Here is a 15,000-nt window from a genome sequence, read left to right as displayed (position 1 = left end):
CAGCAAGATTTATGGATCTGTGTTGAATCTACGCAGCCTAATACCATCACACAAATGGTTCTCCGTTGAAACTATAGCTCACCTAACCTGTGCAAGTGGCACACACTTGGTGTGTTACTGTAGCTCTGCACTTCAGCGGGAGTTGAGGGAGAAGTAAACAAAACTCTTAAAGGAGCCACACCACTTTTACAAGGGTCTACTGACAGTCATATGGTATACTTGCCTGATTTTGCTGACTAGGGACAGATAATCTGGAGGCAAAATAGTGTTGTTGATCATTTGCTGACATAAAATGAGGTAACAATGAAATGAAATTTCAAGACAGTTCAGTGTGAAATAGCCTGCTATTATATATTTTATGTGATACTCACTATTATTTATTTTTAGAGTTATTGGAAAAAAATAACGTGTTCCAATCCGTTGCATTTTTATGCCTAATAATTATATTTGTGGTAGAAACATCAGTATGGGCAAGTAAACAAATGTAAACAGGCTACTCGTACTCTGTTTAAATAAATATTACTAGTTAAAACATTTCAAAATATAGCACACCTGGATTGTTTTGCATTCTGTGACTTTCAGTCTATAAAAGGCTATTTTTCCAGTAATATACCGGTATTTCATCATTGAAGATTTCTTAAAACTAGTGTTAAAATATTGTCTTGTATCATACTCGTGAACCCAGTATCGTCTCGTTCTCGTGAACCCAGTATCGTGTATCGTCTCGTTCTCGTGAACCCAGTATCGTGTATCGTCTCGCCTCGTGGGCTGAGTGTATCGTCACACCCCTAATGTGTTTATTCATTGCCATAACCTTTGACCCCATGCTCCGCAGACATCATGGAAGAGCGGCTCGCGAGCAGCAGAGCTCAGCCCACGCCTCAGGAGCGCATCCGAGAGGGCAGCCGCAAAATCTTCGGACCCAAGAAGGTGGGTGTGTGTGTGTGTGTGTGTGTGTGTCTCTTGATTGTTTGCCTGACAGAATACTGTGTTTGTTATGGTGGACTCGTGTCCTGACTCTCTGCTTGCTACGTCTCTAATGACCAGCTTTTCAAACTTTCTGAACTTTTTCCTGCAGTTTTTCAGGAGAAAACACCCACACGGCAAGCCTGTGCTATTTATCTCTCACCCACACACACACACACACACACACACACACATTCACATACACTTACACAGAGTACACTACTTACAAATTGCATAGACACACACACACACATATACAAACACACACACACAGAAGTAATTTCAATGTTGGTGAGTCATACTGCTTTCTTATCTGGTTTTTATCTCACACTAGAAATGAAGCGGCACAGAAGACTTTAATATTTCATTTGATTATTTCTCTGAAAGGCTGTGTTATGGAGCAGACTATACGGCACAGGGAGGTATTCTGATCTGAGCGTGTGGCATATTGAACATTGTGATATGGATACTAATGACCCTGTGAGCTTCATGCATCCGTTGTGTTGTTTATTCTTTAAGATAATACCTTATATCAGGGATATAAGATTCTTGGCTCTTAGAAAGTCCTCAAAGAAAGCCTCAAAGATCTCTAATGTGGCACTAAATGATCCAGTCTGAATCAGCCTCAAGACCCTTTAGACAGAAGAGTCTGCTGCACGGTGGGCTCTTGGTGGTGTGTGCTGTGCAAGTGTTTGCATCAAATGAGAGTATAAATGGAGACTAGTGGAATAGTAGTAGAGATGCACCGATAGATCGGCTGGTGACTAGCCTGGGTGTTCCCATGCTGCCTTGCGCGTGATTTGATTCACGCTGGTAAGGCAGCCTGGAGACCATGGAGCAAATTTTCGCCTGAGATAGGGAACCAATCACAGAACGGGGGGAAAGCAAGATGATGATGAGCTATGCACAGACGCATTTGATAGACATCGGTGGCACCCAATAAACGGATCTGGGCATTTTTTTCAAATACGAGAAATTGAACATTTGGTTCCCAGACCACGTCTCATTGAGAAGTGGTGGCGCTAGCCAGGCTAGCTGGTGACCGGAATTGGCCGATTTTCACATGATCGGCCATGACCGGCGACCGGCCGGTCAGTCTGAGACATGCCGATTTTATGCCGGTCAAATGCACCCGTGCGCTGCAATTGTAACACCCAGCTGAGTTTGCAAAGTTTAAAGAAGCTAGCAACCAGGCCACTCAGGGCTGGATATAGGGCTGCAAAGAAAGCGCTAATAGGCTGCTGAGTTTTTCTATGCAGCGAACGCTGTGCTTTGCCATACTGCGTGGAATTTACTAAGCTGTCACTTCATTAGGCTATGTAAATATCGCTCAACACCGCCCGTCCCTGCCGCTAATTGCGTGCCCAAAGCTGAACCACAAGCACAGCTGAAGCACAAGCGCAGCTGAACGGAGATAACCGATTGCGACATTAAAAAGAATCAAAGTTTAGCGATCATAGGCTACATGATAATAAGATGTCAACAAGCAGCGACATACAGTAGCCCTAGTAGTTCTACTCCACTTATACTCCAAAAATACTCAAACTATTTACTGCACGTAGACTAGAGCTATGCCTTAAAATACCCTAGTCTAGCAGATTGAGAAGTGGATGTCGTGAAAGTGAACAAACGATAGTAGAAAGGCAAACAAATGTTAAAGTTGCTTTTGACATAGTAGCCTACAATGAAGAAAACTGATGCTCTGAATACTGAATCAACTGTCTCTGAAAGTTTCTATAGCCTAATTGATGCATTTAACCGGAATTTGGATTTAAGTTTTTCACCGCATAACAGACGTGGGCTGTTTTCATATGGTGGAGCACCTAATCGCTATTAGCACTTCTCCCCTGTGTTTGCGTGATAGCCTACTCCCACTTTTCCCTCGCCCTCACATAAATTCATCAATGCAAATGAAAATATGTTCCATGGTAGCATGTTGAAATGTATCATGAAAATTGTTCTTATATCTTTAGTTGGATATTGGATGTGAGAAGAAAATGGGTGTTCCATAATAGTGCATTTATATTAGTAGTCTGTGAAATGAATGTCCCACGCTGGGAAGCATTATAGTTTGATACTGCAGCTGAAGTTAGACTTGAAGAAGAAACAGCCATTCCATTATTTATAAGTTCATTAAATGTCTATGTTCCATTTACCGGTTCCATTTCTGTAACAGCCATTTCATTATTGATAAGTTGATTACATTTCTATATTAACATGTTCTATTAAAGAAAAGATAGAAAATAACTATTTGTGTGTGTGGTGTAAAATGGTTAGAAGAAATTAAATCGGAATCGGCTAAAATCTGTATCGGCAGGTCAAGCTCTATGAAAAATCGGAAATCGGAATCGGCCCAAAAAATTGCAATCGGTGCATCTCTAAATAGTAGCCCATGTGATTTGAAAAGGAATGGATTATTACAATAGTAGCCCATGTGATCTAAAAAGGTAGTAGCCCATGTGATCTAAAAAGGAATGGATTATTACAATAGTAGCCCATGTGATCTAAAAAGGAATGGATTATTACAATATTATTACACGGCTCTTCACAAAGCAACTTTGTGACTTGAATGGGCTTTCCCAAAGATATATTATAGATGTATTAAGATATAAAATATTTTCATGTAATTACCGCTGCAAACATATAATTACCGCTGTCAATGGCAACGGGTTTTGTGCTTCTGATACGTCTTTCATATCACTACGCAAGGACTGGAACTTCATTCAAACGTGAAAGCAGACGGTTGATCAGCTGTGTTCTAAAGAATGTTTTATTCAAGTTCAGCAGCGTGTGTTGTTGCGAACTATGTTTCTCAGCAGATGCCACGATGAACGGTAACAAATAGGCTAGGCTATGTAGGCTAAAGTCATATCGTGGGAAGTTTTATTATTTCGTTTTGGCAAGTAGCTGTGTAATAAGCGGGATAATGTATAGAACGGTCATTATTGGGGAAAATAAGTCCCCTCTGCTGCGCGTCAGGGTCCTGTTCGCTCTGTCGGGACTTATTTTCCCAATAATGACCGGCGTTCCATACATTATCCCTTACGTAGCCCATGTGATCTAAAAAGGAATGGATTATTACAATAGTAGCCCATGTGATCTAAAAAGGAATGGATTTATATTGTCTGTTCCTCTGGAAGTCCTTGTTCGCAATGGCTTCAGCAGGAGATGTGTGTGGAATTGTGTGTGTGAAAAAGGGAGAGGGAGAACGTGTGTGTGTGTGTGTGTGGAAAAGGCAGTTTTCTTGGCTCAGTGTCAGGTCCACAACAGGCATAGGTGGGGGTGTAAGTGTGTGTGAGAGAGAGGTGAGAATTTGGTATGTGTTTACCACTGGCTCACTGACCAGTTCACTCTAGGTGGGTGGGGGGGTTAGATGACCCCCGCCCCCTACAGTATGTGTGCAGAATGCCAGGAAAGATCTTCACATCAGATTAAAGTCCTGCTGTGTGTCTGTGTGTGAGTGTCTGTGTGTGAGTGAGTGCTCCGAGCCAAGCGATGCCCTTTGTGTTTCACTTTTAATATCCTTGGCTTGGTATTTGTTAATTTTGGTGTGTGTGTGCGCGCGAGCTCATGTTTGTCTCGTTTGGCATCCTCAGACAGCCCTGCTGTTTGAGGACTGCTGGCAGTCTGTTGAGGGCAGGTTTGTTGATTTTTCTTTTCAAGGCCATATGACTTTGGAGGTCCATGTTGTGTGTTTGTCTGCCACTTGAATCAAGCATCTCATCTTTCAGTGCAAACAGGTAGCACCAGTGCTCAGATACATGCATGTTTTGACGATGTTAGTCATGATTCTAACCTGATGGTGACCTGTGTGTGTGTGTGTGTCCAGTCTCCAACAAAAGCTGTGTATAACGCCAGACACTGGAACCAGCAGCAAGAAGAGGAGCTGCCCCCTCTACCACCACCCTCACGCTCACAGACAAAACCAGTGAGTACACACACACACACACACACACACACACACACACACTCACACTCACAGACAAAACCAGTGAGTACACGCACACACACTCACACACACACACACACAGACAAAATCAGTGAGTACACACACACCCTCACACTCACAGACAAAACTAGTTAGTGTACACACACACACACGCACTTATATTCTCTAACAAATATATACCTTTTAGTCATGCTTCTTGTCAGTGGCACTGTGAAAGTGTTTTAGTGGAATAAGCCATCTGTTGTCTTGGAAACAGGTCTGTGTTTGTGTGTGTGTGGTATTTTGACTGATAATAAAGGAGAGTTGAGTCTCTTTGTCCTCCCTTGACCCTCTCTCTCTCTCTCTCTCTCTCTCTCTCTCTCTCTCTCTCTCTCTCTCTCTCTCTCTCTCTCTCTCTCTCTCTCTCTCTCTCTCTCTTCAGGCCAGTGGTGGTAGCAGCAGTAGCAGCAGCAGTGCTAAAGACTCCAACCCCCATAAGGACGATGGGCTCTTCAAAGCCCCCCCTCCTCCTCCCAAAGTCATCAAGTCCGTCACCATACCGACGGTCCCTTACCAGGACATGGTCACCGCACTGAAGTGCAGGAAAGAGCACAAGGAGGTGAGAAGCGCACACACACACACACACACACACACACACACACACACACACACACACATACATACGTAAAGAGGCACACAGAGCATTCTATCTGAATGATGCAGCACAATAATGAGAACACATGCACACTTGTTATGACTACACACACACACACACACGTGCCTGCTTAAGGTGTGAAGTGTAGGTCTCTCTTAATCAATTGAAATTGAATGTGATTGTCACCATGTGCGTCTGTTGTGTCAGATGGGCGTAGCAGCCGCAAGAACAGAAAAACTGCACTTGCACACAAAGAAGAAATCATTTGCTGTCCCAATGTTTTTGTCTCCCACACACCCACCAGAACCCCCCACGACCCCCCCCCCCCCCCCCACGACCCCCCCCCCACACACACACACACACACTCACACACACACACACATGCAATTCTCACGCCTTATGCCTCTGTAATGGCTGTTCATCTTTCCCCCAAGTTCGGCTTCGCCGTTTGTCTTCTCTAACTCAATGTGTTTTTATTGGTTTCACACAACCCACAGTTTGAGTTATTGTGGCTCAGGCAAGCAAAACATTGTTTGAACAAGAATGTATAACCTCTCCCTCTCTCTCTCTCTCCCTCCCTCTCTCTCTCTCTCTCTCTCTCTCTCTCTCTCTCTCTCTCTCTCTCTCTCCCTCTCTCTCCCCCTCTCTCTCCTTCTCCCCATTTGTCTGTCTGTCTGTCTGTCTGTAGTTGTTTACAGTGGTTCAACATGTGAAGCACTTCAATGATGTTGTGGAGTTTGGAGAGAATCAGGAATTCACAGATGACTTTGAGTACCTCGCCACTGGCCTCAAGACTGGAGAACCCTTAAACACACGCTGCCTTAGGTACGGAGTGTACACACACACACACACACACACACACACACACACACACCACACATGCAGACACAACCAATGGAGGTGCATGAGAGCCTCGTTTGTAACAAAAATATACACACAAATACACTTGTCTTTCACCTATGTCTGCATACAGTGAACTCTCTCCCTCTCTCCCTCCCTCTCTCTCTCTCTCTCTCTCTCTCTCTCTCTCTCTCTCTCTCTCTCTCCTCTCTCTCTCTCTCTCTCTCTCTCTCTCTCTCTCTGCAGTGTTATCAGCCTGGCGTCCAGGTGTGCCACTCCGAGCTTCAGGATGCACCTGAGGGCGAGAGGGAAAGTAGCCCAGGTCTTCAAGACGCTCAGCGACGCACCCCAGCATCCGGTAGGACACCACACACACACGCACACACACCAATATGCCTCAGTAGTAGCCTCCGGCACCTGTTTGGAAATAGTCCCTTTGTTGCTCTTACTGATACATAAAGACCACGGCCTGTAGACCTAGTGAAATCTCACTGAGCTCAAACCTTATTTAAAGGAGCCGTATGTAAGAAATGTATTTCACTTAATCATAAAATGGCCCTGATATATCAGTAGACATTAAGAAATCATGTTCATTTAAAATATTTATATCACTGACAACAGTAGTCTGGCCAGGATATTGTCATTTAAAAAGTAAAGTTGCAGCCCTCAAATGTCATTTTGTGTTTTGGCCTGATGCTCCACCCTCCACCTATCTAGTAATCACGAAGTCAGTAGTGTTTCGGCATCCGGGTTGGCAACCTCGAGTCAGGGGGGAGGGGGAGGGGATACACCGCTCTACAGTAATATGTTTATGTTTTACGGCCTTTATGTTTTTATGCTGTGTATTGTTCCCCTCTCATGTTGTGCGTGTGTGTGTGGCGGTGTGCGTGCGTGCGTGTGTGTGTGTGCGTGCGTGTGTGTGTGTGTGCATGCGTGCGTGTCCTCATCAGAACCTGGCTCTGTGTACGGCGTCCCTGATGTACATCCTGAGTCGGGACCGGCTGAACATGGACCTGGACAGGGCATGCCTGGAGCTGATGATCCGCCTGCTGGAGCTGGAACAGGACGGAACTGCCCGCGTCCAGCTCACCGCCAAGGAGATGGCCAAGGTCAAGGAGAAGATCCGCAAGCTCTGCGAGACTGTCCACAACAAGCACCTGGACCTGGAGAACATCACGGTCAGTGCAGAGTCCCTTTTCTTTACCTCCCCCCTTTACTTTACCTCCCCCCTTCTCTCTCTCTTTTTTGTGTTTTTCTTCAGTGAGATTCTCTCTCTACCTCTATTTCTCTGTTTGTTTTTTCTTTCTCTCTCTCCCTCTTTTTCTCTCCCCCCCTCCTCCTCCTCTCTCTCTGGCCCTCTGTCGTCCATACTTAAAGTTCTGGAATAAAAAAGTTCTAGAATAGAATACTTGCTTTAATGTCACAAACTCTCTCTTTTTTTCGTCCATTGTAGTCCATGTCCACTCACTTCTGCTTTTTCCCTCTCTGGTCATCTTTTCTGTTTTGCCAAGGGGAGTAAGAGCCCTTGTCCACTTGACTTACTGTAAAGCTTAAAACATGACCACACCTGATCTGACCCTAACTAGCCTGTGGATAAGCCACGCATGTTCGCTAATGTTGTGTTTAGTTTAGTATAGCCACCCATGTCCCTGCTAATGTTGTGTGTAGTGTAGTGTAGTGTAGTGTAGTGTAGTTTCCCATGTCCCTGCTAATGTTGTGTATAGTTTAGTTTAGTATAGCCACCCATGTCCCTACTAATGTTGTGTGTAGTGTAGTTTAGTTTAGTATAGCCACCCATGTCCCTGCTAATGTAGTGTAGTGTAGTGTAGTGTAGTGTAGTATAGCCAGTCTAGTCTTGTTTTTTTCTTTATCTCTCCCTTGCTCCATCTAGTGGCAGAGAGTGCTACTGCAGGCCCAAAATAGCCCCTGCTGTTCCACGGCTGTAGCTCAGTCATGGCTGCAGCTATCATCGCAGCTTTTCAGTAACAGACCTGCTCCCTAATGACGCCTGAGTGAGTGAGTAACAGACCTGCTCCCTAATGAAGCCTGAGTGAGTGGGTAACAGACCTGATCCCTAATGACGCCTGAGTGAGTGAGTGGGTAACAGACCTGCTCCCTAATGACTCCTGAGTGAGTGGGTAACAGACCTCCCTAATGACTCCTGAGTGAGTGGGTAACAGACCTCCCTAATGAAGCCTGAGTGAGTGGGTAACAGACCTGCTCCCTAATGAAGCCTGAGTGAGTGGGTAACAGACCTGGGGCCTGTACTACGAAGGTAGCTTAACCTACCCAGATTTAACCCAGGGTTACTTTGTTAAACCGGGGTTGACAAAAACTGGTTATCTTAAGTGGTGTTAATCGGTACTATGACGCTGATTATGAAGTTGAGCCGGGGTTAACCTAATTGGAGATTGTGCGCGTTCACATAAAAGGGGCGGGTTGCAGCGCAAGTCACCACTTTCAATGATGACGCGATCACCTTATTTTACGGATGAGGAATGCACAATTATTATGACAAGTTACGAGGAATTAAAACCCACTCTACGACAAAAATCAAAAACGTCGGCAGTGAACAAAGCAAGGCAAGGCTGTTGGCAACATATTGCAGATCGGGTAGCCTAAATGCCTAAAAGTAAAGTTTTATTTCCACATGTTCTTCAAATATGTGTTACGGAGGATTAATAGCTTGCGGAATGTCTGAAATCAGTTGAAATAATTAAATTGCCTATTTTGAGTTCATAAAAAGGCTTACAGATGCAACACAATTCAGAAGTGGGCATATAGATTAATAAGGATAATTGAATGTTTAAGTAGCCCCCATTGACTGATTTAGTGTATGCCTAATCCTGTGAACATTTCAGATGTAACACCATTGCCAAACGCACATGGCAGCAGGTGAAAATGAATCCCCAAAACATTATTCATTATATAGTTCTAGCTTGCATTAATATTTCTTAATTATGAAAACATGTTGTATGCTTATTATATATTATATAATATATATAGCCTTCACTTGGCCTCTGTTTTACAGCTAACAAGAAAAAGGTGTCTTTGAACACTACTGTAGGAGGAAAGGTACCAGAGTGTTTAACAGTAGCAGAGGAGTTGACCATCGCAAATAATAGTGGAAGGCCGATTATGGAGGGGGTTGAGGGAGGCATTCGGTCGGATTCTGGTGCTGTGGAAATGTGCAGCCTTTATGTGCAGGGTACAGTAATATGACATTCAAGTTTATGTTAAAATGGTGATTTCAATTTATTAGGCCTATGTCCGATTCATTTTCGGACATATTCTTGCTCAGATGTTCAGCATCACCGATGGAATACATGAATTGTCCACGTAAGGGCTTTGCTACGGCGGGTGACATTAGAGACGTCTGCCTAAATCAGCTGACAAAGATAACAAATTCTCTCGGCTAACAATCTATATCTTCATAGAGAATATCGTCCGGGTATATCAGCGGATTCTGGCTGTCTCTAAAAACCCTCGCCCTGCGAAGAGAGCCCCTCGCGATTTGCGCTCCAATGTCGTATGGATCATCCAGGTACGCCGACATTGTCTCGGGAGAGATTGTTAGTGGAGGGGTGGTACTTATAAAGGGTGTGGTTAAACGGAAACCTCGGGTTAACCAAGAACATAACCTGCTCGGAGCATGTTTGAGATGCAGCGTAAATTGCCATGGCAGCATACCTCGGTTCAAACCTATCCACCTTTCGTAGTACGGGTTAATCGGGAAGTTACGCCACACGTGATCAAGTTACTCTCGAAGTTACCCAGATAAGCCAGTAACCCCACTTCGTAGTACAGACCCCTGGTGCGTAATGAAGTCAGTGGGTGGGTGGGTCAGTGGGTGAGTTGTCGTGAGGGAAGGGGACCCAGCAGGACCTGATTACAGCACTCTCACTCTGACTCATCTGGAAGACATAGGGGGCCGAGTGGGAAGCCATTTTGGATGAGTGTTAATGTTGCATCGCGTTGAAGTGATGCGCGTGTGCGTGTGATTGATTGAGCGGGTTTTATTAGCTTATCTGCAGGACGTCTCGCTTTCAACTGAGAGGAGGAAGGGAAGTTAATTTCTTCCTCTTTTTTTCTTTCTTTTTGCTGTTCTTTTCATCCTCCTATCAAAGCCCAATGTTTACCCCACCCCAGCAGGGGCAAGAGATTACTAAACTGAAACAGTGACGCGTGTGTGTGTCTGCTGTGTGTGTGATGGTAATGTTGAAGTGCCCTAAAGAGATGAACTATTATTTATTTGGCTGTTTTTAATGTCCTGTGGGGTCGATACTATGTTTAGTTCTGAGAAGCGGCTCTTGCTGCGTCGCTCTAAAGTCTGTCTCCGTCAGTCCGTGTCACTGTGGATAAAAGTTCACTTTACACTCGTCAACTTTTTTTTTTTAAGTATATTTTTGGGCTTTTTATGCCTTTAATCAGATGGGACAGTGGAGAACGACAGGAAGTGAGTGGGACAGTGTGGAGAACGACAGGAAGTGAGTGGGACAGTGTGGAGAACGACAGGAAGTGAGTGGGAGAGCGAGTCGGGGGTGGGATCCGGAAAAAAGGATCACGGGGCGGGAATCGAACCCGGGTCGCCGGCGTAAGGTGCAGGTGCCCCAGCCAGTTGCGCCACAGCTGGGGTCACACTCGTCCACTTGAACTTGAGCAGGTAATGGCAAGTGGATTCCTTCCTCCCTCAAAACAAAGCAGCGCCCAGAGAGGGCCTGTGGCCTCCAGGCGATGTGAGGGTGGGATGTTTGGGTCAGATGGCTTTCTGGCCCTGCTTGGTATGCTGGTCATCTCTCTGCTGTGGTGTGTTAGAGTATTATGGTCTGTCAGTCTCATCCGCTCCCTGCTGTTCTCTCTCGTCTACAGACGGGGCACCTCGCCATGGAAACCCTGCTGTCACTCACATCAAAGCGGGCAGGTGATTGGTTCAAAGAGGAGCTGAGGCTGCTGGGAGGTTTGGACCACATTGTAGATAAAGGTAGGAGAGGTTTGGTCTGTACATCTCTCTCTCTCACACACACACACACACACACACACACACACACACACACACACACACACACACACGCTTTGCACCAGTCGCATACCAATAAGATCACAAAAACGCAAAGTTGAAGCGCATGTCCTGAGTACACACACACACACACACACACGTGCACACATACAAATGCCCTGACTCCTATTCTCTGCCCCACTGCAGTGAAAGAGTGTGTGGAGAACCTGAGTGAAGAGGAGGACAAGGAGAAACTGGTGGCCTCACTGTGGGGTTCCGAGAGATGCCTACGCGTGCTGGAGAGTGTGAGTGGCCATTACAAAAATACATGCACACACACACACACACACTGTGGGGTTGTGAGTGATGCCGCCGCCTGCTGGCGAGTGGGAGTGGTCCCAGCGTGTGTGGTACACGTGTGTAAGGCTCTTTAAAGCTCTTCATGACCACTCTCCTCCATCCACAGCTGACCGTGTGGTCATCACACACACACACCGCACACTGGAGAGTGTTCCAGTGTGTGTGTGTTATGGTTCCAGCGTGTGTGTTGTGGTCTCTTTAAAGCTCTTGAATGACCACTCTTCTCCATCCACAGGTGACCGTGCACAACCCTGAGAACCAGTCCTACCTGATCGCCTACAAGGACTCCCAGCTCATCGTCTCCTCGGCCAAGTACGTCTCCCCCGCACTGCACCAAGCCTCAAAACCGTGTGTGTGTGTGTGTGTGTGAGTGTGTGTGTGAGATCAGACGGGGTGTTGGTGTGTGTAGAGGCTACCGCTTGTTACAAGGGGCATTAATAATGAAGATGTTCTCTGCGCTTGGCTGGGCCTGTGTAGTTTTGGGTGGTGAATGTTAAATGAAATATAGATTCCTGGATTCCTGGACGTGGAGGCTGGCAGAAGGGGTGGGGGGTTGGGGGTGATTGACAGCATGGGCCGGGCTGATTGACAGCTGCTGGGAGTGAGCTCATTAGGAGAGTGGAGCAGGCAGTCAAGAGCTGGACCCTTCACCAGTGTGTGCGTGTTATGTATTACTAGTCTGTTATTTTGGGTCCTATTTGTGTGTGTGTGTGTGTGTGTATGCATTTCTATACATTGTGTGTCTGTTTGTTTGTATTCCGGTTTGGTTTTGTGTGTTTCTTCCTCATGATCAGACCAAACCACACACACTGCACTCGTAGCTGCGGTGTGGGTTTTGACTGTCTGTGTGTGTGTGTGTGTGTGTGTCCTTTTTTATAAAGTTGCTGAAGAGCAGACTGCTTGAGTAAGCCAGTGTGCTTCACATCGGAGAAACATTGGCGTGTCAAAGCTGCGTCGTCTTCTGTAGTGTGTACGTGTGTGTGTGTCTGCCAAAGCACTCTGCTGAACTGCTCTTTCACAGAGAAACTACAGGGCTGACACTAAAGCAGCCACTTTAGGATTCCCCTTGGCTGTCAATCTCGCTCCAATGTCACTGCTGGCTGTCTAGTCTTGACTGACACACAGACACACACACACTAGTTTTGCACTAGTCGCGCACAAATAATAAAAGTAGCAACACACAAATGAGCAAAAGCAACACACAGACACACATACACATGCGTACATTGAGAAGAACTACACACACACACACATATGCGTGCTTTGAGAAGGACAGAGTTTTCGATGTCTGCAATAATTCATTGCGTCTGGTTGTGGTTCACAAAGCCAAAAGAAACTTATATTGTTCCTTGTCTCCTGCACCTCTCTAGTCTGCTCTACTGATGAACCATACTAGCCTTCCCCTGTCTCCCGCACCTCTGCTCTAGTCTGCCTGATGAAGCCTTCCCTTGTCTCCGAGGCATGAAGGGGAGAGCAGTATTCTATGTTCCACGCGCCTAATTGAGCTTACTAGACTCCACCGAAGGCCTTGGGGCTCTCATTGAGATGCCAGTTTATTCACTGACAGCAGGGCGAAGCTCCTGTCAGGATGAGGTCAGTGGGCGCACTGAGACGAGGCCTCTTGGGTGCCCCATGGAGTGACCACAGACCCGGATTACATATTTAGTGGAAACCAAATCAAATGTTTTTGGTTTTAGCACTGAGAACACGTCTTTGTTGACTGTGGAGAACTGTACTGAACAGTATTGCTTAGACCTGTGTTGACGTTTGAACAGAAGCTAAGGCTTGCACATTAGGGTGATACCACTGCTGCGCTCTCCTATTAAACGCACACACACACGCACACACACACACACACACACATACACACACCGCACCCTACACACAGACATACAGTAAATCCAAGTTTAGAAGCAACGCACACAAAACCCACATCATGCATGCATGCATGTGCACACACAGACACACATAGACTCTCTCTCACTCACACACACGCACGCGCACGCACACGCACACACACGCACACACACACACAGGGCATTCTTCCGCCCTACTAATGGGATTAGGCAGTGGTGTGTCTGTTCGGCGTTGGAGCAATGACCTCTCAGTGGCCCAGCTGTGACCCCTGATGAACTGGGCTCGCTTTTGACCAGACCGGTCCACAAAGCCCCCTCTCACCGCACTCTACTCACACACACACACACACACACACACACAGTAATACACACAAAACACACACTAATACACACACACACACAGACACACACACTCATAAAAGACTGACACACACACACACACACAGAGATAGAGAGAGAGAGAGACAGATGCAGCCATGCTGCCAGAGCAGATTCAATTAGATCTTTTGGCTGAGGGTGGGGGTTTCAGATGCTGAATGAGTCTGTCTTCACTCTCTGTTGCCAGACCACCCCCTCTCTTTTTGTGTGTTCTTCAGTGTGATCTCTCTCTCTCTCTCTCTCTCTCTCTCTCTCTCTCTCTCTCTCTCTCTCTCTCACCCCCTCTCTCTTCTGTGTAATCTGATTACGTGATGGCCTCGTTAGGGACTTTTAATTTGTCATGTTGGAGGAGGTTGGCTGAGGCCTGCACACATCAGAGCATGTAGTACAGTTCACTTTAGTGATACACACACACACACACACACGCACTGTCAAGCGATAAAAAAAATATCTAATTAATTACATACTCTGTGATTAATTAATCTAAATTAATCTCATGTATCCATTTTTGCTATGGACATATTTAAAAACAATTTTGGCGGATGAGTGAATCAATGAAGAGCCAAACCAACATTATAGACTTTAAAGTTCAACGTGTGTCTCTTTTATTATAATTTTTCCTTTGGCGCAGGCATCAGCGCGGTACCTAATAAGAAAAGCAGCGTACAAGTGCGAACGAAAATGTCATGTGTGAAGTTATTGGAATGGAAATAAATGTAACCACCTACAACGTACTTGTGAAGACATTTTGTTTCAAGTGTGCAACAAATGCAGACGATTATACATTTATTTATATTATACATTTTGCTGAATTCATTTTACTTTTGCCTTAGCAAGCCTTCCAGGGCCTGCTGTCGAGAGGTATCCCCACCCCATCCACACCCACCCCATTCTTCACATTAGAGATTTGCTTGATGTCCGCCAATAGCGTCTAGTCTAATGGCGAAAAACCCCAATTTGGTCTCATCAGACCAAGGAACCTTCTTCCATTTGACCTTGGAGTCACTTTCGTCGAGGTTTA

General features: G+C 45.7%; 1 protein-coding gene across 2 annotated transcripts in view; it reads left to right on the top strand.

The window, feature by feature from the left end:
* waplb (WAPL cohesin release factor b) overlaps positions 1–15,000 on the top strand; it is a 44,616-nt gene that overhangs the window by 17,578 nt on the left and 12,038 nt on the right. For both annotated transcript variants that reach the window (XM_042086000.1, XM_042085999.1), the window contains exons 5-13: positions 836–930; positions 4,796–4,894; positions 5,337–5,513; positions 6,238–6,374; positions 6,636–6,747; positions 7,340–7,567; positions 11,259–11,370; positions 11,593–11,690; positions 11,981–12,057. In XM_042086000.1, coding sequence (XP_041941934.1) covers positions 836–930; positions 4,796–4,894; positions 5,337–5,513; positions 6,238–6,374; positions 6,636–6,747; positions 7,340–7,567; positions 11,259–11,370; positions 11,593–11,690; positions 11,981–12,057 — 1,135 coding nt within the window. The remainder of the gene's footprint in view (positions 1–835; positions 931–4,795; positions 4,895–5,336; positions 5,514–6,237; positions 6,375–6,635; positions 6,748–7,339; positions 7,568–11,258; positions 11,371–11,592; positions 11,691–11,980; positions 12,058–15,000) is intronic.

The sequence above is a fragment of the Alosa sapidissima genome, chromosome 3 (genome assembly GCF_018492685.1).
Source record: "Alosa sapidissima isolate fAloSap1 chromosome 3, fAloSap1.pri, whole genome shotgun sequence".
Classification (NCBI taxonomy): domain Eukaryota; kingdom Metazoa; phylum Chordata; class Actinopteri; order Clupeiformes; family Clupeidae; genus Alosa; species Alosa sapidissima.
The sequence above is the reverse complement of the archived record's forward strand: the minus strand, read 5'-3'. Positions and strand labels throughout refer to the sequence as shown.